The sequence below is a fragment of the Hemiscyllium ocellatum genome, chromosome 17 (genome assembly GCF_020745735.1).
Source record: "Hemiscyllium ocellatum isolate sHemOce1 chromosome 17, sHemOce1.pat.X.cur, whole genome shotgun sequence".
In the NCBI taxonomy this organism is placed as follows: Eukaryota; Metazoa; Chordata; class Chondrichthyes; order Orectolobiformes; family Hemiscylliidae; genus Hemiscyllium; species Hemiscyllium ocellatum.
In genome coordinates, this window is record NC_083417.1 from 61,258,534 (window position 1) to 61,285,384 (window position 26,851).

At 43.4% G+C, this 26,851-nt stretch overlaps 1 protein-coding gene across 1 annotated transcript in view; it reads right to left on the reverse strand.

The window, feature by feature from the left end:
- Nucleotides 1-1,276: 1,276 nt before the first annotated feature.
- The window catches only part of rfwd3 (ring finger and WD repeat domain 3), a 41,467-nt gene continuing 15,892 nt past the window's right edge, over nucleotides 1,277-26,851 (reverse strand). Inside the window, exons 7-13 of the mRNA XM_060837813.1 lie at nucleotides 25,954-26,068; nucleotides 11,981-12,209; nucleotides 10,958-11,108; nucleotides 8,801-8,977; nucleotides 6,582-6,796; nucleotides 5,619-5,836; nucleotides 1,277-2,566 (exon numbers count right to left, since the gene is read on the reverse strand). Coding sequence (XP_060693796.1) covers nucleotides 2,423-2,566; nucleotides 5,619-5,836; nucleotides 6,582-6,796; nucleotides 8,801-8,977; nucleotides 10,958-11,108; nucleotides 11,981-12,209; nucleotides 25,954-26,068 — 1,249 coding nt within the window. The 3' untranslated portion in view covers nucleotides 1,277-2,422. The remainder of the gene's footprint in view (nucleotides 2,567-5,618; nucleotides 5,837-6,581; nucleotides 6,797-8,800; nucleotides 8,978-10,957; nucleotides 11,109-11,980; nucleotides 12,210-25,953; nucleotides 26,069-26,851) is intronic.

Sequence of the window (26,851 nt, forward strand, 5' to 3'; positions counted from 1 at the left end):
GCATCTCCAGCAGGCAGATTGGTGAGGATGAGGTCACGTTTCTGTTTCCTTCTTGTTGCTTCCATTACAGATGCTAAACTGGGTCTGCAGCATGCAATGTCCTTAAGGACTCAACCAGCTCAATAAGTAATGCCAAGCCACTCTTGTTGGTGGATATTGAAGACCCCACAGAGTATATTTCGCTCCCTTGCCACTCTCAGCACTTCCTTCAATTGTCACATGACACCAAATTTAGTCCAATATGTTTATTTGAAATCACAAGCTTTCAGAGTACTGCTCCTTCATCAGGTGAGGTGTGGACAGTAACCTGGCATCGTGTGACTTAAGACTTTGTCCACCCCAGTCCAACCCTGGCACCTCCACATCATGTCTTCCAAGCATCATTCAAATGGTGGAACACTGATTCATCAGGGTTGACAGAGCTGAGTTTGCTGTTGTTGTTTCTGAAGGACAGGTCAATGCCAGATTTCTGGCTTCATTTCTTTGCTGGGACTTCAAAGTTATTGATACAACTGAGTGGCTTGTCGTGTCATTTCAGAAGGCTGAGAGTCAACCACAATGCTGTGGCTCTCAAGTAACATGTAGGCCAAAGAAGGTGAGGATGGCTGATTTCTTCTCTGAAGGCCATTAGTGAGTAAGCTGGGTTTTACCAACAATCAACAATGGTTTCATAGTCATCATTAACTCCAGATATTTTTTAGTAAATCAGATTCCACCATCAGTGTGACAGGATTCAAACTCAGGAGCCCAGAACATTAACTGAGTTTGTAGATTAATAATCTAGCAATAAGACCACTCACTTGGCCACCACCTCTCCTCAAGTAAACCAGGGCTAGCTGAAAATAAGATTACTTGGCTCAACTAAGTGATGATTCACCTCCTTTGTAATCGTCAAAACCTTATTCTCTTCACTTGTTGCCAAATATCTGAAATCTTGAGTGCCTTGCCAAAGTGGCCATTATTAGTGTCAGCCTCAGTCGGATTAACAGGCAAGCCAATCATGAAATAAATATTAAATGAACTTTGCCATAATGAAAAACAAATCTGCACAGAAAATCATTAGGCAAGTTTCCAATATTGTAAATGTAAAAGATTTTTGGCTGCAACAGATGCCTGCAAAACTTCAACCCCAGCACACATGGCACTCAGTGGAAAATGATAAAAGCCCAGTTGAAAACGTAGATGTGTCATGGATCTTGCTGATATTACTGGCTACTATACAGAAATGCTGTTATGTTCAGTTGTCAAATAAGAACCAGTTGGTGTGCAAGAGGAGAAAATAATAAGACTTTTTTTATTTCAAAGTAATAGTAATAAAATTACTTCTGTACATTATGAAAGTTTGAACTGCACACAAGTAGCACATATATTTTCCATTCAGGTAGACAGTCACAATTCCAGGCAATATCTTACAAAAACTCTCACCAGTAACCCACTGGACAATGTTTTCTGCAATAAATTAGACCAGCAGGTTTCAGCCCTCAAGTCTCAACCTTTTTGGATGTACAAACTCAGTCATTGGCCCCTCCATCAACCACAGAATTATTCAATGTCATGTTCATTTCAATATTGCAAAGCAAGGAAAGTGTTTGTTTATGTGGATCTCACGACCAATGGGAATGAACCCAAAATCAAGCAATCCCGTAAAAAAAAAGAGGGGTTAAGGCAATACACAGTACACTGCCTACGACCTCAATACTCTTCTGCAAATCTGTTGTGTTTCACTGGCTGGAACTCTCTATTCCATTATCAAACAGACACATACAGGGGGATTCAAAACAAAAGGTGGCCTTCAGTGGCAGTGCAATGGGCCAGCCCACAGCAATAATAACACAAAGGCCCAATGAATCATTGCTGGTATTCTGAGCTTGCTTAACTTATCACAAGAATTAGTAAAGGGGAGATGAGAAGGTCACCTCTCCCTATTCCCAAACAGAGGGAGGAGGAAAAGAATATACACGTGGGGAGAGGAGTCACTGCAAATCACTTAGTGATTTCCAGTAATTGTCAACAGATAAGCTATATAAAAAAAAGGGGCATATGCCAGGTGGAAATCTATAAGAGGAAAAATGGCCACAAAATACCCGGGCACAGGATTTTATTTGAAGACAGTCTCCCTGGAAATGTCACAAATATGAGAACAGTAAGCATTCAACAGAAATGAGCAAACCTTTGTAAATAATTACATTTAAATAAAGGCCAAAGTTTACAAAAGTAGGGGAAGTTGGTGGATTACCAGGAGACAACTCAGGTAGGTCAGCCACGTAAATCAAGCCCGAATGGGGGATAACTTGGCTTGTTTAAAACAGAAAGTGTTTCATTTTCTAGCCAGATCCTGTACAGTAGTTAACTTATAATAGCAGCACCAGAATTGGGCCACCCATTTCCAGTCTTAAATCTATGACAGGAAGCACGAGTCCCATCAGGCCCACTTGTAGATCTTAACCATTTTTTCTGTCAGAGTCCCCAAGAAATTCATGTGATTCACTTCAAAGGGACAGATGTCTAGGACAGGCTGGTCAGCCTGAAGCTTCTGGATGAGTGATCCGTTCCCTGCATTCCACACCTGCCACAAGAAAGTATAAAGTGTTACCCATCAGATACCTTCCAGATGGTGTTGACAGAATTTTAATAGTCAAATGAACAGTGTTTGTCGCTTCATCTACTGCAACATCCCACCCAATCCCAACAGTCCAGCCCTGTTACTTCTATGTTTGTGGTTCTAAGGAGCCGAATAGCTAAACGACAAAAAAAAACATAAATACCAAGAATCACAGACTCCCCACAGTGTGGAAACAGGCTATTTGGTCCATAAAGTCCACACCAACGCTCCAAAGAGTAACCCATCTAGACCCATTCCCCTATCCTATTACTCTACATTTCCTCCGACTAATGCACCTAACCTACACATCGCTGAACACAATGGGCAATTTAGCTTGGCCAATTCACCTAACCTGCACATCTTTGGATTGTGGGAGGAAACCAGAGCACCTGGAGGAAACCCAAGCAGACACGGGGAGAATGTGCAAACTCCAGACAGACAAGGGACTGGACTGGAATTGATCCCGGGTACCTGGTGCTATGAGGCAGCAGTGCTAACCACTGAGCCCACAAACTATTGTCAAGTTATATCCTGGAAACAACAGCAGGTTCATCACATAATCCAATAAAGATACGTAAACCAAAATAAAAAACACCATTTCCTTTCATCAATGTCAAGAAACTCATTGTGCGTAGCTAGCACTTTAGTCAGAAAGCCGGCCTGCTTTCCTGAGAGAGATACTATTCACATAACATATACTTAAACCGCTAATCCCCCACCTTCCACACTTAGAAAGCTAACCCTGTCCATCCACACTGCATCATTCTCATCCCTCTTCCAGTGTGCATGCACACACTGGTTTTCTATTAACACCTTGACTCACTTCACATACACAATATTGCTAGGTTACAGGTTGCTTTTGCATATAAAGGTCATTCTCAGGTAACCTCAGCAAAAGAAAAAAAATCAAACGGGAAGGGTTTCCTCAATTGCATAATGTGACAAATGGAATGGAAATAAAGTGGAAGCAGTATTCCCTGAAATGAAGTCTGCAACGAGTTCAAATATCAACTTGTACAAAACAAATGGCTTTGACTACTCATTTATATTTTAAGTGGAGTTCAACTCTAGGAGTGATTAGATTACTTAGTGTGGAAACAGGCCCTCTGGCCCAACAAGTCCACACTGACCCACCGAAGCGCAACCCACCCATTCCCCTACATTTACCCCTTTACCTAACACTATGGGCATTTTAGCATGGCCAATTCACCTGCCCTGCACATCTTTGGACTGTGGGAGGAAACTGGAGCACCCGGAGGAATCCCACGCAGACACGGGGAGAACGTGCAAACTCCACACAGTCAGTCGCCTGAGTCGGGAATTGAACCCGGGTCTCTGGCGCCATAAGGCAGCAGTGCTAACCACTGTGCCACCATGCCGCCCACTAAACCTCAATTTTCATTGGAGGGTGAGGGTGCAATCCACACTGTGTGCCCATCATGAAGACATTCATTTCACAGCCCCACACTTCCCAGACCCTGCCTCACGAATTGTGCACAATGGAAACCTCAATTACTGCTTAGAGTACTTACTGCCACCATGTGGATTAACTCAGTATCACAAGCATGAAACAAAAAAATAACCTAAGCGTCAAAGAGAGAAACAAACATCCATTACATGGAGAGCCACTCAGCATCTAAGCAAGGGCGTCCACTCCATTTGCAGCTTCACTGCAGAATCTGTGACCATCAAATACATGTATTCATCCAAGACACCATTAGCTGCCACTATCTGCAGTGCAATTGAAGACATTACAGAATCTTACAAAAGCCACACCATGTCGTTGAAAATACAGACTCTCACAATCACTTGTGTGAAAGAGAGGTAGCCTGTAGTTATTATAGCAGGAAATTGGTTTAGTGTATGGCCAATGACTGTCAATTAGTTGGAGGTCCACTTCACTGCAACCATTGCTTGATAACAGAATCTGCCTCTATTCCAAGGGGCAGCATGACTGCAGATAACAAACAGCACAAGAGCCACTGGATCAACTTTGCCGTAGAACAGCAATGGATGGTGCACCCAAATGCCCTTGAACTTCAGATAATTTTTAGCAGTGAGTTCAAGTGGACTCTGACTGTTTTCACTCTGATTTTGCTGAGCTAGAGGCCTGCAAATGTAGGAAAATCCTATGGCTGATCCTGTGGCTCAGTTGGAAAGTTGATCTGGGAAGGCTTTAAACTTTAATGTGTTTCTATTCCTACCTGCCTGTTATACAGACTCCTTACCCCAAGAAAGCAACCCTACTTCACAAACACCAGGGAGGAAGAGGGTGGCTGATGAGTTCACAGAGGTTTGGGCAGGGGACTGATATCTGTGTTTTGGGGTGAGTGCATGTGGGATGAGAAAAGAGAGGCTGATTAAAATGTGTGCACGAGTGAGTGTGGTGGAAAAATAGGGACCGAGTGAGTTCACAGAATAATAGTGATAAAGTGTTTCAAGAACACATTTTCATAGAAATTTTGATCTATCATTACATAAACTTTAATGACTCTTCAATATGTTACAATGCTGCTTTATTACTGTTTTGATTTTTCCTGGTGTTTGGGTCATCAAAATTTTCAGGTGTTAAAATGGGGCCACGTTGGAAAATAGTTTGAGAAAAACAGTTGAACCAGATTACAGCACCCTTTGTTTGGATATTAAATGAATGCTATAGAACTGACAAATCTGGAATAAAAATATAAAATGTCAGAAATACTCAGCAGATCTGGAAGAATGTGTGGAGGAAGTTGATGTTCACATTTCTAGTCAATGACCTGTTAGCAACATTGTACTATGGTGTGTTCTCTGTACACAATGCTGTTCTTTTGGAACCAATGTACTTCAATCATCATTTGGCCAATGTTTTTATGTTTACTGTAACAAAACATATTACCACGTTTGTCCCCAATAATCTATCTCGTAGTTACACTCCAATCTTGAGGACAGAACATCAAGGAACAAAGTTTGAAAACTGCTATCCAGGCAGCAGCTAATAACAGATTAGGAGGCAAAAAAGGATGCCATCACTTACCATAGCACTGTTGGATGCCTCGTCCCCAGCACACACTAAGACACTGCCGTCCTTATCAGGACTTGCAAAAATGGCATTTTTAGTAAGCAGCTTACATGTAGGGCCCGCATTGAATGTCTGGACTGGGTAACATGTACAAATCAGGTTCTCCAGCGAGTCTGGAGAGGGACTGCTTGATAGTTCCATCATAACACAGCGTAGGGAATTATGGGTTTTGCCTGTTTCAAAAGAGAGAAAAAAAAAATCAACCATACTTTTTTTTTCCCAATTCATTCGTGGAACGTAGGTGCCACTGGTCAGCCCAGCATTTGCTGCCTGTTTCGAATCGTGCAGAGGTCAGTTAAGAGTCAACCACATTACTGAGCGGAGCCACGTGCAAGTCAAACCAAGTATGGCAGACTCCCTTCTTTGAAAGGCATTAGTGAACCAGCGGGTTTGTACAACAATCAACAATGGTTACATAGTTGCAAGTAGGCTAGCTTTTTATTAAATTCAAACTTCACCATCTGTGACAATGAGATTTGAACCAATGCCCCCAAAACGTTAGCCTGAGATTCTGGATTACTGATCCAGTGACATGACCACTATGCCATCAGCTCCCCCTCAAAACAAGCAACAATTCACAAATTTGTTTGTAGAAAATTCTCTCCTGCTTACAGGATGTTTACACAGATCTTGTTCTGCAAGTACCAGCAGCTCTGAGAGACGAATAGTGAGTAATGTTTTAATGTTGTTGCTGCAGCATACAAGACCACGGCATCATGGATCCTTCAAAACTGGAAGCTGATGCTGCCTTCATCTAGACGGAATACTGAACACTACCAGCAGTACACAACTGGCTGTTTCAATCCTCATTTCAGGGCACTGAAGTCAATCATTTACCAACCAAACCAAAATGTCTAAAAGAGTTAGCATCGATACTGCAATGGCAGACCCTCCCCTCCCAAATACTGCTCCACATACTTGGCCTGTAAGTAACGAGACAGTGTCGCATTGTGGGTTCAATCTGTATATCTGTGCAGCTTCCAGCTTCCAGGGGCAGCAAGTGCGCTTTGTAAGTGTTTGTGGATTTCTGCTCCCAGAAGCAGCCGCCTTCCAGAGTGCCAGCCACCAGACCACCACATGGAAACGCTGCAGAAGCCATACGTGGGAGGTAGGACAGTGAAGTCACAGGACATCTATACGGTAAAACATACAATGGGGACAATATTATTAGCTGCAATTGCTGAAGGTTGGGGAGGGGCAGGAGAAGAGATACAGAAAGCATGAAAGAGAGCGCGTGCGAGCGCAAGTGGGCAAGAGAGAGAGCGTGCGTCAGAGACATACACACACACCCTAAAATTGCATTAGGAAAAGGCACTAGCAAATTTGAGAATTATAACCTGGAGCTCAAGATTGTGCAGCTGGTGACACTTCCTGCATAAAGACTTGTCTAGATGATGAGAAGAATCTTTGACACACTATGTGCCACATGACTGGCATTTAATTTGATTGAATGCCCTATTGTAGCCTAATTTATAGTTTAAGTTATTTATTTTACTTATTGCAACAACAATTGCTTGAACTTACATTTAACTTAAACTTTACAAGTGTACAATTAGCTTTAAAACTGGTGATAAATGCAAAGTACAAATTCATTGCATTTACTCACAAATCAGCTCCCTTTCCAAGGTCGATAAATTCTTTACTTCCCTGTGCTAGTTTAGACATTTATCTTTTCAAAATGACTACAAATGAAACACAGTCCCTGTCAGCAACTTCTCAGTAACTAATTAACTAGTGACTTTCTTCTAACATCACTCAGACATTTTTCTATTCTTCTGAAGTTCACAGTGTCTCTCATGTTTCTGATGCTGATGACAGACTCTGGGTCCTTCCCTTTTATATGCTAATGCATCAGACTCCTTTCAGGTTGAGGTGGTGACAAAATGTTCCAGTTTGCCAAATTCCAAGAAAGCTGAACACATTTTACTGTATCTGGCCAAAGAGACGGAGGCAGAAGCGAGCACACAACTTTGGCAGAATTGCCATCTTCCACATTATCAATGACATCCTGCATTGTATGCATGGTTTTTACAGGCTGCAAGTCTGTCTGAAAGGTGGCACAATCAGGAGAGTTTTGACTCCCACAATAATGCACTTGTTTGGCCATACATCGCATAGCACTCGAAGCATTGTCCTGGATGATAACAGCAGTCACACTACTTGCATTCTGCAGTAAGCTGCTATACCATCTGCATTTAGGCCATGAAGACAAATTAGAAGGTGGTAATTGGGTGGACAAGGGTTATCCTTTGACAACATGTCTGATGACATTTTTCACCGAGAGGATGGTAGGAATGCACTTTGTGGGAGGGTTGAAGAGGTAGGAAACATCACGTTGCATTCAAAGGTAAATGGATGAGCACTTAATATTCAAGGCTGTCAGCCATTTTATGACAATATTCTGGAAAGTGGGATCAGTGCAGAATGTGTCAAAGGACCTCTTTTGTGCCATATGGTTTTATGACAACTACGGGGTGTGAGGAGACAGAAAAAGGGTAAGCAGAAAAAGGGAATGTTAACATTAGATCAGGAAAAAAAGAGAAGTTAAGTAGGTGATGATGGAGACTGTGAGTAGTTGAAAATGGGTTAACTGTGCTGAAAGCAGCCCATTTCAGATCGGAGCTGGGGTAGTAATAGATCGTGGGGGGGTCGGGGAGTCACCCGTTAAAGTCACTGTTGAGTCTTGAAGACTGTGAGGCGCTGCCAGACCTGCTGAGTTTCTCCAACAATTTGTTATTATTTGTTTCAGATCACGAGCAGCCACAGTTCTGTTTTATTTCTGTCAACCAGGTGACTTCAGCGTGAAACAATGGAACAGGTGGCCCTCTTCCTTTTCGACCTATTCCCTGATTCAGTCACTGTACTTCTGTAAAGAATCTGAAATCTTCTCAGTGAAGGTTTTAGTCACAACTGATAAGGCAGAGTTACAATTTGAGCATTACAAATTCCAAATGCATTACTATCTAAGGTTTCAGGCCTGGACCGTTATGACAAGTGCTGTAACATATCCCCTGGGTGATCCAGACCACTGTGCAGCCAGTAAGAGTACAGCAAGCAAGCAAGCCGTGCAGAAAGGACGAAGAGTGACTGAGCATACAAGCAAAAGTATAATTTCACTGTGCATTAAAAAGACATACCTAGAGCCCTGTGATGGAAGCTCCTGGACGTGGGTTGTTGTATCCCTCATGTCATATATCAAAATGGAACCATTTATCAACCCAGCATAGATGTAGTTTGTGTCATCTGAACACCAGCAGCAGCTCCAGACAGGACGACCAGTGTTGTAAGTCTGAACCACAGTGTTGGCCATCAGGCTATAGAGACAAAAATTAACAGGGTCATTGCAAGCACAGGATGATGCACAGTCAATATCTTGTGACACTTTGCCACAGGCAAGAAAATAATTTTGACAAAACCTGGCTGCAGTTTTGGACAGCTCCCGGGGAGTGGCAGGATGATGGTTTTTAGGTTCATGGCTGTAAACCCTGCCTAATTTCAATCTGGGCATGATTAAGGCACAAGAGGTCAGCCTGAGGTTCCCTCAGCTGCTGGTTCTTTTTGGGATGCAAGAGATACAAATCAGACCATTCCCAGTTAAATCATGCTGGTGGGTCAACTTCCAATTATCTCTTTCTTCTACAACTTCTTGCTCGGCCATTTTAAAGGATATTTGGGAATGTGGGAATCCAAAAGTAGAGGACATAGGTTTAAAGGTGAGAGGGGAAAGATGTAAGTGTACCTGAGGGGGAACTTTTTCACAGAGAGTGGTGTGTGTATGCTTCGAGTGCCAGAGAAAGTGAAGGAGGTGGGTACAATTACAATATTTAGAAGGCATCTGGATGGGTATATGAATATGAAGGGTTTAGGGAGATATAGTGTAAAAAATGAGGTCTGCAGATGCTGGAGATCACAGCTGCAAATGTGTTGCTGGTCAAAGCACAGCAGGCCAGGCAGCATCTCAAGAATAGAGAATTCGACGTTTCGAGCATAAGCCCTTCATCAGGAATAAGAATTTGAAGGGCTTATGCTCGAAACGTCGAATTCTCTATTCCTGAGATGCTGCCTGGCCTGCTGTGCTTTGACCAGCAACACATTTGCAGTTAGGGAGATATAGGCCAAATGCTGGCAAATGGGACTGGGTCAGATTGGAGTGTCTGGTCGGCAGGATGACTTGAACTTAAGGGTCTGTTTCCGTGTTGAATAAATACGACCGTGTAGAATGGAATAAGAGTGATCATTTACAAGCCAAAGCAGGGAGGTAAGGTTCATTAAATGAAGTACGATAATAAACTAGTTGGATTGTCAACCTGACAATTAACATCATTTTTGTGGTGGCCACATATTACTGGATATATTGAATAATGTTTTACACCTTGCTATAATGCAATTCAAGCTAACAACAGCTGGAAATGTAAATCCAGTTCCAGAAGCACTTATCATAGAATCCCTACAGTGAAGGAGTACGCCATTTGGCCCATCATATCCACACTGATTATCTGAACGACATCGCACCCAGACCCCCTTCCACTCCCCCACCCTTATCCAATCCCTGTAACCCTGCATTTCCTGTGGCTAATCCACCTAACCTACACATCCCTGGATACTATAGGCAATTTAGCATGTCCAATCCACTGAACATCTTTGGGCTGCGGGAAAGAAACCAGAGTACCCGAAGGAAACCCACACAGACACATGGAGGATGTGCAAACTCCACAGAGACAGTCACCCAAGGCTGGAATTGAACACTGGAATTGGTGCTGTGAGGCAGCAGTGCTAACCACTGAGCCATGCTGCCCCTGTCCTACTGAGCTCAGAATTCATATATCAAACAGGAACCAGTCAGATAGCAAACTAATGGTCTCGGTAAAGAACTGCATAAGTATGTGATTGAAGAATGAAGACTGCCCTTTGAACCACACAAATGCAAACAGCCAACACCTTCAAGATAAGAGGTTATCTGCAGTTACTTCTGCCCAAACAGCAGTGGTGGATAGCTCCTGGAAGATCTAACTGCCAATTTTGTTGTTGATGAAAACAGGAGGTCAAAAACAACTGAATTAGCCAAACCCAAAAGGCTTCTGAAAATCAAGGAAATATTTCATGACAAGGAAATGCAAAAAAAAAACAAACACAGATTAGCATATAGAGACCTGAGAAACTTGCACCTTTTCCCTCAGTGCCTAAAAACAGAAGTTCTTAGATACTGCCCAAGATAGAATCTTATTCACTTATCTAGATGACAAGAAAGAAAACTATCAATGGCTTTGATCCCTTCCAGCTTGATACTGATTTACCTGGTCAATTTGACAGTGTTGTCCAGAGATGCAGAAAGGAGGACACTGTCAGGGCGGTCACTGAATGCCAGACCTCGGATCTGTTTAGAATGGATGGGGATGTATTGAGTGCTGCGGAAGTTCATCCCACTTATCTTCTTCACACCACATCCTGCATAGCAAACAAATGAGGTAAGCCAGAATGGCAAAAGTTGAACTATTAGGAATTGTCTTAATTGCAATGCAACAGCAGAGTTTCAGGAAAATTGGTCACCCAACACTATTTGGCCTCTCCACCAGGAGCCCTACCATAAAAGCAGATAGCCTGATCTAGAAATAGTATGTGGGAAGTACTCAACGATTATGTTCTCAACACATGCTGCTGAGTTAAAAGGACACATCTCTTTAACATAGAACATAGAACATAGAAGGATACAGCGCAGTACAGGCCCTTCGGCCCTCGATGTTGCGCCGACCAAGTCCTACCTAACCTATACTAGCCCAATAACTTCCAAATGCCTATCCAATGCCTGCTTAAATGAACATAAAGAAGGAGAGTTCACCACAGATACGGGCAGGGCATTCCATGAACTCACAACCCGCTGTGTGAAGAATCTACCCCTAACATCTGTCCTATACCTACCACCCCTTAATTTAAAGCTATGCCCCCTAGTAACACCTGACTCCATTAGCGGTAAAATCTTTACAAACTGGGTGGACAAATCTTTAGCAATAAGGCTGGTCAATGCATCAATATCATACAATAACACTTCTCAAACTGCAAGTTTTATAAAGTAGTCTGGAATCACAGAACTGAGGGAAGAAAGGAAGAAGAGGAATGAGTTCACAGCAGAGAAGAGATTAATGCAGAACATTGGGATTGCTAGAGGAACTAATTTTTAAGTTAGGGGAAAATGAATGACTAAAACTTAAAGCAAGACATTTTCAAAGAGAAAATAAACTTTTTGAGAACTGTGATGTAGATGTTAGTCAACATTTAATTAGGAAGTAGTCGACAGCAAGGTAAACACTTTGAAGGCTTACCAGGTAGGAGAGTTGTCTGAGGAGAAGGTTGAGACACAACAAGACAGGTCATCAAGGAGGAATATGCCATGACTCGACAGTTCCCACTCTGTGAAACAATGATACCTTTCTCAAACTGGTACTTGGACTGACTTTGACTGGAAATGATATTGCCTGTTAGGGAATTACTGGAACTAGCAGAACCTTGAGAAGCACTTGGACCATGCTTAGCAATCAGACATCTCAGTTCCTGTAACAGTAGCAGAAAAAAAAAATCAATGCCATGCTCACAAAACAAAGAACGTTTAGTTACATAGACATGTGCACAACCCAACATAGTCAGACAAACACTCCAGTATATTCAACCTATATGTATATAGGAATTATTAGACAGCTACCTATACATCCAATAGGGAACTCATTACACACAGCTATCTTCTGCTCTGTTTCAAGTAAAATGCCGCAGATGCTGAAAAAAAAAATGAAAACTGAAAATGTCCGAGAAACCCAGCAGATCTGGGAGTGAAGAGGACTCATTGAAACATGGTGACTCTCTCCTCTTCACAGATGCTGCCACATTTGCTGAGCTGCTCTTTGACTTTGTTATTTCTTATTTCATGCTCAGATTCATCTGAAATGTTGTGTCTCTGTTCTACAGCCCACTCACTGTTTAACAAATTCTCAACAGCTGCCTCAAGTGTTATTTTCAAGCTTTATCTCCACTTATCTATCCTTCAAAAATACTGCATGCCAGATATAGCTACATGCAGCAGATATCAACACATGGAACAGTACACAAACAGAGGTAATTCAATGTAGAACTACAAACATCAGGCATTAAACATTACACAGAATTTAATCCATCTTCCTAACTCTTTTTTGTTCAGACTTAGTTGTTTGACCATGAGCAGAGCTCAGGATTTGGACCATGGCTGTAATGAATGTCAATAAACATTTGATTGAAAGCAACATCAGGATCACTCATCAACTCAGCAACTACAGACCACTTACACAGCTTTAACAATGTGGATCAAATCTACAGATTTGAAATCACCTTAAATCAGCAGACTGATCAACAACGCAAATGATGCCGAGCATAATATTAGTGTTTTAGGGTTCAGGTGTTTGCTTTGGATAATCTCAGATACGAGGGATGATGGAATTTCGTTTGAAATAAATGGATTGGATTGGTTTGAATACTATCTACTAAATGGATGAGATTAGCAGGAATGACACATCCACAGAACAGCATTCAGCATTTCTACAGAATGTGATTAAAATTTTGGAAAGTTTGTCTGTCCACAATGAGACACTACACTATTAAACAGCCCAACAAAATTGAAGTACCTCTGGTCAAAAGCTTAAGAACTTCCAGAGAGGATAATATTTCCAGTTATGGAGAGTAAACTGCTGGGTTGCTATGAACATAGTCTCAAAGATCCAGCCATTATAATGAGGCTGCTTGCAACAGTCAGTGTATGAAACGGACAGAAACTTCTGGTGTTTGTGCACATGCAGCTAAAACACAGAAATTTAAACTGACACGGTCAGTGCTATTCTGGCCCTCTGACGGATATACCAGTACAATATTCGCAGATAGGTCTAATAAGGAGCAGCTTCAGCTCCAAATGTAATGACAATCATGATGCATCTGTGCACTTCTGTTGTCACACTGAATAACATTAAATTTTTAACAAAAACAGGAGAACCTCAGTAGGCCTGGCAGCATCTGTGGCGAGAAAGCAGACGCAATGTTTCAGGTTCAGTGACCCTTCCTCAAAGAATTTCTGTTTTTATTTCAGATTTCCAGCATCCACAACTCTTTTTTTTGTTAACTTAAAATTTAACTTTGTTCAAAGAGCAAGGGGACCACAGAACAAGATAATCAATCCATAAATTTCTTTGCAAATTAGAGCTTGATGGCTATGGAATACCCTGGTTACTCTACAGGAACAGTGCAATGTTAAGACTTGTAGACTATTTTATAATCACCAGAGCATGAACAAAGAACAAAGAAAATTTACAGCCCAGGAACAGACCCTTTGGACCTCCAAGCCTGAGCCAATCCAAATCCACTGTCTAAACCTATTGCCTAGTTCCTAAGCATTTGTATTCCTCTGCTCCCCACCTACTCATGCATCTGTCCAGACAAACCTGAAATGAATCTACTGTGCCTGCCTCTATTACCTCTGCTGGCAACGCGTTCTAGGCATGTACCACCCTCTGCGTAAAGTACTGCCACGTATATCCCCTTTAAACTTTCCACCTCTCACCTTGAAAGCTTGACCTCTCGTTATTGAATCCCTCACCCTGGAAAAAAGCTCATCTCTATCCACCCTGTCTATACCCTTCATGATTTTGTAGATCTCAATCAGGTGCCCCCTCAATCTCCTTTTTTATAATGAAAACAATCCTAACTTACTCAACCTCTCTTCATAGCTAGAACCTTCCATATCAGACAACGTGCCCGTAAACTTTCTCTGCACCCTCTCCACATCCTTTTGGCAATGTGGCGACCAGAACTGTACACAATATTCTATAAGCGGTCGAAACAAAGTTTTGTCCAATTTTTACATGATGCCAGCACTTATTCTCAATACCCCTCCGATGAAGGCAAGCATACCATAAGCCTTCTTGACCACTCTATCCACCTGTGCAGCTACCTTCAGGGTGCAATGTACCTTAACTCCCAGATCTCCCTCCTCATCGACTTTTCCCAAGGCTCTTCCGTTTACAGTATAGTTCGTTCTGGAATTAGACTTCCCAAAATGCATCATCTCACATTTACCTGGATTGAACTCCATCTGCCACTTCTCCAACCAACTCTCCAGTCTATTTATATTCTCCTGTATTCTTTGACAGTCCTCTATGCTTTCTGCTATTCCATCAATCTTCGTGTCATCTGCAAACTTAATGATCTGGAAGAGGGCATTGTTGGTCTGATCAGTGATGTAAAATACAAACAGTGGCCCCAGCACTGATCCTCGTGGAACACTACTGGTCACCTTTCTCCATTTCGAGAAACTCTCCAACTACTATTCTCTGTCTCCTGTTGCTCAACCAGTTCATTATTCACCCAGCTAGAACATCCTGCATACCATGTGACTTCACTTTCTCCATTAGTTTACCATGGGGAACCTTATCAAACATCTTACTAAAGTCTGTGTACGTGACATCTACAGCCCTTCCTTCAATCTATCAACTTGGTCACAAGTTAGTGAAAGTAATAGGGTGGTTGTTACGGGGGACTTTAACTTTCCAGATATTGACTGGGAAAGCTATAACTCAAGTACATTAGATGGGTCAGTGTTTGTCCAATGTGTGCAGGAGGGTTTCCTGACATAATATGTAGACAGGCCAACAAGAGGTGAGGCCATACTGGATTTGGTTCTGGGTAACGAACCAGGCCAGGTGTTAGAACTGGAGGTAGGTGAGCACTTTGGGGACAGTGACCACAATTCGGTGACTTTTACTCTAGTGATGGAGAGGGATAAGTGTGCACTGCAGGGCAAGAGTTATAGATGGGGGCAGGGAAATTATGATGCGGTTAGGCATGACTTAGGATGCGTGGCTTGGAAAAGTAGGCTTCAAGGGAAGGGCACAATCGATATGTGGAGCTTGTTCAAGGAGCAACTATTGAGTGTCCTTGATAAGTATGTACCTGTCAGGCAGGGAGGAAAGGGTCGTGTGAGGGAGCCGTGGTTTAATAAGGAATTGGAATCCATAGGGCGGCCTATGTAAAGATGAGGTGTGAAGGCTCAATTGGGGCGATTGAGAGTTATAAGTAGCCAGGAAGGATCTGAAGAGAGAGCTAAGAGCAGCAAGGAGGGGACATGAAAAGTCCTTGTTTGGTAGGATTAGAGAAAACCCAAAGGCTTTCTATAGGTATGTCAGGAATAAAAGAATGACTAGGGTAGAAATAGGTCCAGTCAAGGATAGTAGTGGGAAGTTGCGTGTGGAGGCTGAAGAGATTGGGGGGACACTGAATGAATACTTTTCGTCAGTATTCACTCAGGAACAGGACATTGTTGCTGATGTGAATATTGAGTCACAATTAATTAGAATGGATGGCTTTGAGGTATGTAGGGAAGAGGTGTTGGAAATTCTGGAAAGGGTGAAAATAGATAAGTCCCCTAGGCTTGATGGCATTTATCCTAGGATTCTCTGGGAAGCAAGGGAGGAGATTGCAGAGCCATTGACCTTGATTTTTATATCCTCATTGTCTACAGGAATAGTGCCAGAAGACTGGAAGATAGCAAATGTTCAAGAAGGGGAATAGGGATAACCCTAGTAACTATAGGCCGTTGAGTCTCATTTCTGTTGTGGGCAAAGGATCCTCCCTTCATTCTGAGGCTGTGACCTCAGGTCAAAGTCTCTGACTAGTGGAAACATCATCGCCACTTCCAGTCTTCTGTAAGTATCAATGAGATCTCTCCTCGTCCTTGTAAACTCTGTGGAATACAGATCCAGAGTCCTCAACTGCTCCTCATCTGACAAGCCCTTTATCCCCAGGATCATGCTGTTAACCTCCTCTGGACCCCATCCAAAACCAACACATCCTTTCTTAGATACAGGGCCCAAAGCTGGTTACAGTTATCCAAATGCAGTCTGACTGAAGCACTACACTGCCTCAGCAGTACATCTCTGCTCTTGTATTCCAACCCTCTGAAAAAGGAATGCAAACATGGCATTTGCCTTCCTAAATGCCAAATGAATCTGCAAGTTAAACATACAAGGAGTCTAAATTCCAAGTTCCTTTGTTCTTCAGATTTCTGAAGCCTTACCATATTTAGAAAACGCTCTACGTCTTTATTCTTCCCACCAAAGTGTGTAACCTCACACCTTCCCACAATGTATTCCAACTACCACTTCTTTGCCCACTTTCCTAGCCTGTCCAAGTCCTTCTGCAGCCTCTCCACTTGCTCAACACTACCTGATCTTCCACCTACCTTGGTGTTACCTGCAAACTTGGCAACAATGCTTTCAGTTTCTGCATCCAGATCATTAATATATAACACAAACAGACCCCTGCAGAACTCTAGTCACCAGCTGCCATCCAGAAAAAAGATTCCTTTATCTCTACAGTCTGCTTTCTGCCAGTCAGTCAATCTTCTAACCATGCCAGTAATTTGCCTCTAACACCATGATCTCTTATTTTATTTGGCAGCCTCCTGAATGGCACTGTGACAAAGGCTTTCTGGAAATCTACATTGATCACATCCACTGACTCTCTATTGTGTAATTTGCTTGTTACCTCCTCAAAGAATTCAGACAGATTTGTTAGGCCTGACCTCCTATTGATGAAGTAGTGCTTACTCCACTATATTTTACCATTCATTGCAAGTACTCTGCAATCTCCTCCTTAATCATGGACTCTCAAATCTTACCAACAACCAAGACAAGGCTAACTAGCCTAGGACTTCCTATATTCTGCCTCCTTCCCTCCTAAACAGGGGTGTTACATTACCCATTTTCCAGGCCTCTGGGAACTGCACTGACTCCAGTGAACCCAAAAAGATTACCACCAATATCTCCACATTCTCCTTCACTATTTCCTTCAGAAATCTGGGATGTAGTCCATCTGGTGATTTATCCACCTTCAGCTTCCCCTTAATGATTGCCTTTACGCTCACCTACGCCCCTGACTCTCTTTTTTTTGTTATTCCCTTGTGGGACATGGGTGTCACTAGCTAACTGTATCTATTCCTTCATGACAGGGGAACCTCGATTATCTGAACGAGATGGGCAGGCACTATTTCGTTCAGATAATCGATTATTCAGGTAATTGGGGATAGGAGTTTTTTTAAAAAAGTCTGCTCCCCGTTCAGGAGACGAGCAGTAGCACACAGTGCGCGAGACCCTGCCCCCAAAACCGCCCGCTCCCGTCCAACACCCCCAGCCCCCCAACTCCGTCCAACACTTCCCCCGGCCCCCAACACCAACCCTCCCTGCCCGCCACCCCCGGCCAACATCCCTGCCCTCAATTGTCCAACACTGTCCCAGCACCCCCAAACTGTCCCCCACTCTCAACACCAACCCCCCGCCCCCAACCGTCCAAAACCGCCACCATGCCTCCAACACCAACCCTGCCCCTAACCATCCAACACCGCCCCCACCCCTCAACATCAACCCACGGTCCAACACCACCACCCACACCCCTCAACATCAACCCACCGTCCAAACATCCAACACTGCCCCACGCCCCCCCAACTGTCCATCAACTCCTGGCCCACCCCACAACACTGCCCCACGCTCCCCCCCCCCCCCCCCCCCCAACTCCACCCACGTCCAATTGTCCACCAAGCCCCCCGGCCTTACACCCCAACCGCCCCCACACCCCAACACCACAACCGCCCCCCCCCACCCGTCCAACACCGCCCCATGCCCAAGTGTCCACCCCATGGACCCCACCCACCCCAACACTGTCCTTCCAGCCCCCACAACCATCCAACACCACCCCAACCCCCACAACCGCTCCCAATAGTCCACCACCCCCAGCCCCCCACAATCACCCAATACCACCCCCCGCCCCCCACAACTGTCCAACACCGCCCCCGCCCCCAACAGTCCACCACCCTACGTCCCCCAAGTGTCCAACATGCCCCCAATAGTCCAACACCCCCCAGGCCCCACCCCACCAACACCAGCCCCCCACACCCCAACTGTCCAACACCACCCTCACCCCCAACTGACCCCCACCCCCCAACACTGCCCCTGACCCCCCCAACCGTCCAACACCTCCCTTGCCCCCCAACACCACCACCCCCCCACCCCCCCCAACACCGGCCCCCACCCCGTACCGTCCAACACCACACCACACCCATCCAACACCGCTCCCCACCCCCACCCCAACTGTCCAACAGTGATACCTGCCCCCCAAATACCACTACCCACCTATCCAACACCACCCACCTATCCAACACCACCCCCCTGCCCCCAACTGTCCAATACTGCCCCCAATCCTGCCTCCCAACCGTCCAACACCATCCCCTGGCCCCAACCGCCCAACACTGCACCCAACACCATCCCCCACCCCACAACCATCTAACATCGCCCCCTGCTCAACACCACCCACCACCCCAACCGTCCAACACTGCTCCCCAAAACCACCCCCGCCCCCCCAACCCCGTCCACACTGCCAACCCCCCCCACCCCAACCCCATCCAACACCGCCCCCAAACCCATTCAACGCTGCTCCCCTTCCCCTTCTCCGAGGCAGCTGGACTGGACACCAACAATTACACTGCTGGTGCTGTTGCTGCCTTTGTGGAGCACGTCTCAAAATAGTGCGCACACACATGCACACACAACATTTTTTTGCAACGTTTTGACAGGTTCCACCTCTGCCCTGTACAGGACAATGTTGGTCAGATTATCTGGGGAAAGGGGGGGGGGTGCAGGGGTTTAGGGTTCACCACTCTGTAGAACACCAGGGCAAATGTGGGGAGAGAGGGTGGGAGGTCAGTCATTTGGAGACGGTGCCTGTTTAATCACTGTAAACAAAAGGCTCGATCACTGTTGGAAACACATCTTTGATGCAATGTTTCTGTTGGGACTTTGAGATCTCCTTCAGATAATTGTATTCGGATGATCAAGGTTCCTCTGTGTATCAGGGGAAAAATAAACGCTGGAAATGTCAGCACTGAATCTGAATCAGGAGGCGGCAAAGGCTTTACCCATCATCCTTTTCACATGTGTACACATGTTCAGGCAATCCATTTTTTGAGGTAGAAATCTGAAGTGTCAAGGTGACCACAATAGGATCATTAGGCAATTAAGGCTAACCTGAAGCCAGTGTGCAAGGGCCAATTCAACAAAGTTAGGCATATGCGAGGAGGCAGCAGCACTGTGCTCATATCACTGACTAATAATCCAGAATCCCAAATTAATATTTTGGAGACATGGATTGCATTTCCACAATGGTAGATGGTGAAATAGGAATTTAAAAGACCTGCAATTAAAAGGAATGGTGACTGTCAATTGTTGTAAAGGCCCATTTTGTTCATTCATGTCCTTTTGGGAAAGAAATCTGCTATCTTTACTCGGTCTAGCTGACATGCAACTCCAGGCCCTCAGCAACTCTTAATTGCATTCTGGGCAAACCATGCTGGCTTAGCCAGTGATGCCCACATCCCATGAACCAATTGGAAAATAAAGCCAACAGCACTGTGCACAGTGGAATTATTTTAAGAATAATTTTGGCCAATTTGGAACTCAACCATTATTTCTGACCAATTCATACGAGTCCACAAATAGGAGTACTGACATACAACTGTTGATGCGCTGCAAGAATTATGTGCGATACAATTTAATATTCACTTTGCCAGAGAAAACCTCAAATATCATGACCAAACTGGCTTTCATGAAGGATTACAAATGATCAAGGTTTGTGCGAAGATTTGTAGCTCGGGTGCTTGTTGTTGTGGTTCTGTTCGCCGAGCTGGAAGTTTTTGTTGCAAACGTTTCGTCCCCTGGCTAGTTGGCTATCCTTTTCTTCTTCTCTCGTGAATCGGATTCCTGCGAGTGTGGAGTTGATTATCCGGTGTGTTTTTTTGGTGTGTGATGAAGCGGCAAGGACAGACCACTATAAATACCGGAAGAAACATCAAAGAAGCGCTTCGCAGGAGGCTCCAGAGCACTGATGATGTCGCCTAGCCAGGGGACGAAACGTTTGCAACAAAAACTTCCAGCTCGGCGAACAGAACCACAACAACGAGCACCCGAGCTACAAATCTTCGCACAAACCTTGAACACTTACGGGCGAGAGACGCTGAGACAAGCCAGGAAATGGGAATCCTGCACTAACCGCCTAAGCGCCACATATGAACCCCGGTTCCTACACAAATGCCGAAAGAATCAAATCCTTCCACAATGTGTCAGGTACAGACCACCAGTCAATAATCCGCAAGCCAGGGAAACAGCCAAGCAGAACGGATTCAGGATGATCCAAGTAATGATCACAGACGCTCACAACCGACTGCACAAATACAAACAAGAAATTGCGCGCCAAAAGTCGTTAATTTCAAAAACCACTAATCATGAATGGACCCGGACCATAGAACAGGCTGTCACTATAGGACAGAACAGGACAACACACCGCAAAAAAACGGCACTAAAAGAAAAAATGGCCAAACTAACACACAAAAAAGAGGACACTACAACACACACCTGGGTTAAAAACCTCTCCCAGAGACAGCTCACAGACATGGAAAGAACTATACTGGCCAAGGGACTCAACTACAACCACAGGGATGCCAAGACAGCAGACTTCCTAGCAGCACTAGAATGCACACTCAGGAACAATGGACTGACAGAAGAGACACAACAAACAGTGAGACAAACAGTCGTACCTATGATGATAAGAAAAAGACAAACACATACACATAACCTCAACACCAAGGAGAGGGAAGCACTGAAAGCACTAAGAAACGATAAGAACATAATCATACTACCAGCAGATAAAGGCAGAATGACAGTCATCCTAGACAAATCAGATTACATCAAGAAAGCACAACAACTACTCGCAGATACCAACACCTACCAAATGAAGGATTCTGACCCCACACCACAACTCACCAATAGAATAAATAACACACTAAGGAATCTACAAAAAAAACGGACAGATAATCAAAGCTGACCTACAAAGAATGAAACCGGAAAGCAACAACACCCCCAGATTCGATGGACTACCCAAAGTACACAAACCAGACATCCCACTCAGACCCATAGTATCACTTCCAGGGACACCAGCATACAAACTGGCCAAAGAACTACAACAGAAACTGAAACACCTGGTCAGCGGATCCAAACACTCCATACAATCAACACAGGAATTCTAGGACGTCATCAGGAATACACACATAGACAAAGAAGAAACCATGATCTCATTCGACGTGACGGCACTGTTCACTTCGATTGACAAAACCCTAGCCAGAGAAACAATAGTCAACCTACTGGACATACAGAACAGAAAACAGGAGGCGGAACCTATCAACAAAGACGGCATACTTAAACTACTGGACTTGTGCCTCACTACACACGTTACATTCAACAATCAGATATACGAACAAATCAACGGAACACCCATGGGATCACCAATCTCGGGACTCATAGCAGAGGCAGTTATGCAAAGGTTAGAACAAACAGCCCTACCACAAATTCAACCCAAACTCTGAAATATCTTGATGATCACGTTCGTAATCATCAAAAACACGGAAATAGAAAAAACACACCGGATCATCAACGCCACACTCACAGGAATCCAATTCACGAGAGAAGAAAAGGATAGCCAACTCCCATTCCTAGACGTGATAGTACAGAGAACACCGAACGGAGAATTCACCACAAGGGTACGCAGGAAAACAACACACACAGACCAAGTCCTAAACTATGAAAGTAACCACCCCAACACACACAAACGAAGCTGCATCAGGACACTATTCAAAAGAGCCACAACACACTGCAGTACACCAGAACTGCAAAAAGAGGAAGAGGAACACCTATACAAGGTATTCGCCAAAAACGGATACCCGCGCAACTTTATCAACAGATGCCTAAGAGACAGACCACGGAACGAGGACATGCCACAACCAAAAGGACTAGCCACACTACCATACATCAGGAACGTTTCAAAACTGGCAGCCAGACTACTGCGACCCTTAGGACTCATAACGGCACACAAACCAACAGCCACGCTCAGACAACAACTCACTAGAACAAAGGACCCGATACCCAACATGAGCAAAACTAATGTAGTTTACAAAATACCATGCAAGGACTGCACAAAACACTATATAGGACAAACAGGGAGACAGCTAACAATCCGCATACATGAACATCAACTAGCCACGAAACGACATGACCAGCTATCCCTGGTAGCCACACACGCAGACAACAAGCAACATGAATTCGACTGGGAAAACACGACTATCATAGGGCAAGCCAGGCAGAGAACAGCCGGGGAATTCCTAGAGGCATGGTATTCATCCACAAACTCCATCAACAAACACATCGACCTGGACCCAATATACCAACCACTACAGCGGACAGCTGAAACTGACACCCGGAAGCGGCAAGGACAGATCACTATAAATACCGGAAGAAACATCAAAGAAGCGCTTCGCAGGAGACTCCAGAGCACTGATGATGTCGCCTAGCCAGGGGATGAAACGTTTGCAACAAAAACTTCCAGCTCGGCGAACAGAACCACAATTACAAATGATATTCAGGAAAGAGAAGAAAGGTATACAAGTGAAAGTAAACCACAGATGCATTTTTTCCTGTTCAGTTACAGCAAATATGCAGAACTGGGCTTAGAATGAATCATTACAACACAGGCATTTGGTTCCCTATAAATCAGTTGCTGGGTTAAAGCAAGTTGCCCTCCAACTCTCAGCAGAATTATCAATAGATCATCACTCAATGGAACTACACCTGAAGATTGGAAAGCACCTAACAAGCAGAAATATCTTGATGATATCAACCTTGGTATGGAAGAAAATTTGACCAGATTTGACACAATGTCTGTAGAAGCCATTTTTGTCACAAAGCAATTTTTGCAGTAAAATGTAGACTGCTAACCAAGCGCTGTTAGAGCCTAAGCTGTCTGGCTTTAAATAGGCTCGAATATTTGAAGCAAATTTTCTCAACTCCGTTCTCTGTCAAACACAAACTGTGCAGACATGATGAATAATTTTGTTGCCTCAACATTTATACGAGAAAAGGAGGATAGCTTGCCACACATCATGAAGGAATTAATACTGGAGCAAGGACAGGGACTGAACTAATGCAAGCAAAACATCGATAATTAGGAAATTAAATTGAACTAAAGAATGTCAAATCCCTAAGACCTGATGGTTTCCATACGTGGGCATTAAAGGAAGAAATTAGAGTATATTGCAGATGTTTTAACTATAATCTTCCAGAGTTCCCTAGATACAGGAATTATTGCTCTGGATTGGACAATTTTAAGGGTAAATGAGGAATACCAAGGAATCACAGAGCCGTCAGCCAGACATCTGTGGTGGGGAAACTGGTGAGGTTTATAATTAAAGATGGGGTAACTGAACTCCCGAAAAATAATCAGGAAGAACCATGACAGATAGGTCATGCCCAACAAAGCTCCATGAGTTTTTTTTGAGGTGGCGACTATGGTAGTGGACAGGGAAACGTCTGTGAATAAATGGACTTACCAAAGTATTTGGTGAAGTCCCACACGTGTCTATTAACTAAGGCAGAAGCCCATGGAACTGGGGGCAAATTACTAACATTGCTGGGAAATTGGTTGAATGGCAGATGACAGAAAGTAGAGATAATGGGCAGGCATTCAAATTGGCAGGATGGTCTCCCACAAGGAACTACGAGACTTCACCAGTTATTCACGTTATTTATTAAAGATCTGGATAATGGCATAGAAAGTCTTTAATTCAAATTTGCTGATGACACTTAGTTAGACTGTATTGTAGATATTATCTGCACTATTGTAAAATTACAAAGGGAAATTGATATATTTGGTGAATGGGCAAAATTATGGTCGACTGACTTCAATGTAAGCGAGGTTATTCATTCTATTCCGAAAAAGGATAGAACAGGATATCTTCGAAAGAACTTCAGATGCATGGAGTTATACAATGTCATGAACAAGTGCAGAAAATAATTAGGACAACTAACAGAATGCTGGCTTAATATCAAGACAACTGGAATATACAAATGCAGAAGTCATGTTGCAACTATACAAACGCTGGTTGGACCCCACGGAATACTGTGAGCACACCTCGGTACACTTTCGGAATGATTTATTGGTCTTGAAGGGAATATATACAGTTCTTTGTTTACAAGAATAATACCTGGTCTTCAGGACTTAACTTCTAAAGGAGAGATTATACAATCTAGCTTTTTTTTCTTGAGAATTTCAAAGGTTAAAGGGTGATCCGATCAAAGTCTTCACATTATTAATAATAAAAGATAGGGTAGATAAAGATAATCTCTTTTTACTGATTGGAGATTCTGGAACTAGGGGACATACCCTCAGAATTAGGGATAAACCATTCAGAAGAGATGTTCAGAAGACTTCTACACACAGAGAGGTTTAGAACTCTCTTCCACAAACTGCAATGGATGCTGGATCAGCTGTTAATTTCAAATCTGAGATAGATTTTTTTTAAATTATTAAGCAAAGGTATTAAGAGACATGAGCAAAAGACAGGAGTTAGACCACAGATCAGCCATGACCTCACTGAATGGCAGGACATGTGTGATGGGCTGAATGACCAACTCCTGCATCTATGTTTCAAACTGTGAACTGTACGTAAAGGTTTCTTATTCAACTACAGCAAGATCTGAAGAATTGCACTGAAGCGTACAGATAAGAAATACAACTGCTTAGACACATCCACTTGTTGTTGTAGTCAAATGAGCAATGTATAACCAAAGTACAAATGGAGGAAAATCAAACAATACATGCACAGAATCCAAATGTACATGCAAACACAATGTAGAGAGCTCACACTGAGAGAAACATAAAATGTTAACCTCTCACAGACAGCCAAGTGATAATGACCAGATCATTCACAAGCACATGGGTGCACATAGGAGAGTGTGAAAAATGCACCTCTGATGAAGAGTGGTTTTCTACACATATATGAAGGTAGATAGGGCCTTCATTTAATTCTTATTGAACAGGAGCAACTTGGAGCTCTCTTCCAGTACTTCATAGCAACACCCCTCTGGGACAAGTGGCAAATGGCTGGCAGATTTGTTTCCCAGGGGGAGAGGGAATATAAAGAAAAGAGGGCGTTAATCAGTTGCTCCAACTTCAGAAATTAAACAAACCAGAGCATTCACAAGAGCCTTAAGACTTATTTAAGGCCCATGTATGAGCTGTAACTGTAACAGTATTCAATTGCAGAAATTCTGTTTAGACTTGGTGAAGCCAATTGGCAAATTTTCCATTTTCTGTACTTATTCACGAGGGGTTATAGCAGATTGCCACTTACCTGCAACTGTTTACGTAACTTGCTGCACTCTTCTGTCAAAAACTGTAGTTGGAGGCGACACTGAGCAGATTCCAACTCTGCTTTCCGACGCATCACCTGCTCCTTCTCCAGATCACTGCCCAGGAGAAAGGTCAAAGTGAAGATAAAAGAGACAAAATTCAAGCAATTCCCTATATTTTGAGAAGTAGTGCAAGTTGAAATGACTCACAGACAGCCAAGTGATAACAATCAGATCATTTGTGTTGATAGCAGGAGCTAAAGGGATAAATATTCACCAGCATATGGGTGTGCAAGTGAGAGTGCGAAAAATGCACCTCTGAAGCAAGTGTGATTTTCTACACATATCTGAAGGTAGATAGGACCTTGATTTAATTCTTATTGAATAGCAGCAACTTGGAGCTCTCTCCCAGTACTTCATTGCAACACCCCTCTGGGACAAGTGGCAAATGGCAAGTAGATTCTTTCCCCAGAGGAAAAGGAATATAAAGAAAAGAGGGTATTTATCTCTCATATCCATAGGGGGCAGATTCATAGTGAACCTTTTCAAAGGACTGAGATCAGATGTTTTAGCCATATTCACAGGTCTTTATTTTGCAGAGATCGGACTAAGTCAAGAACAGTGCCATAACATTGAACAGAATTTCTAAGTATTGACAAATAATTAACATTTCCTAGTTATCAATATTGTCTTTACTTTTGTTTGCAATATGTTGGCCAGGCACTAAAGCAGAGGTTTTAGAAATATTTGCAAAGGTGTCACAAGACAAAGGAAAAACACAGTAATAACATCATTCTGAATGTTATCTTCTGTTTTCCTTCCATTGTATATTTATGGAACATTAGTAAGAAAGGACTCAAGAGTTTTATCCTCACTCCATGGGAAGAATACACTTGGTTT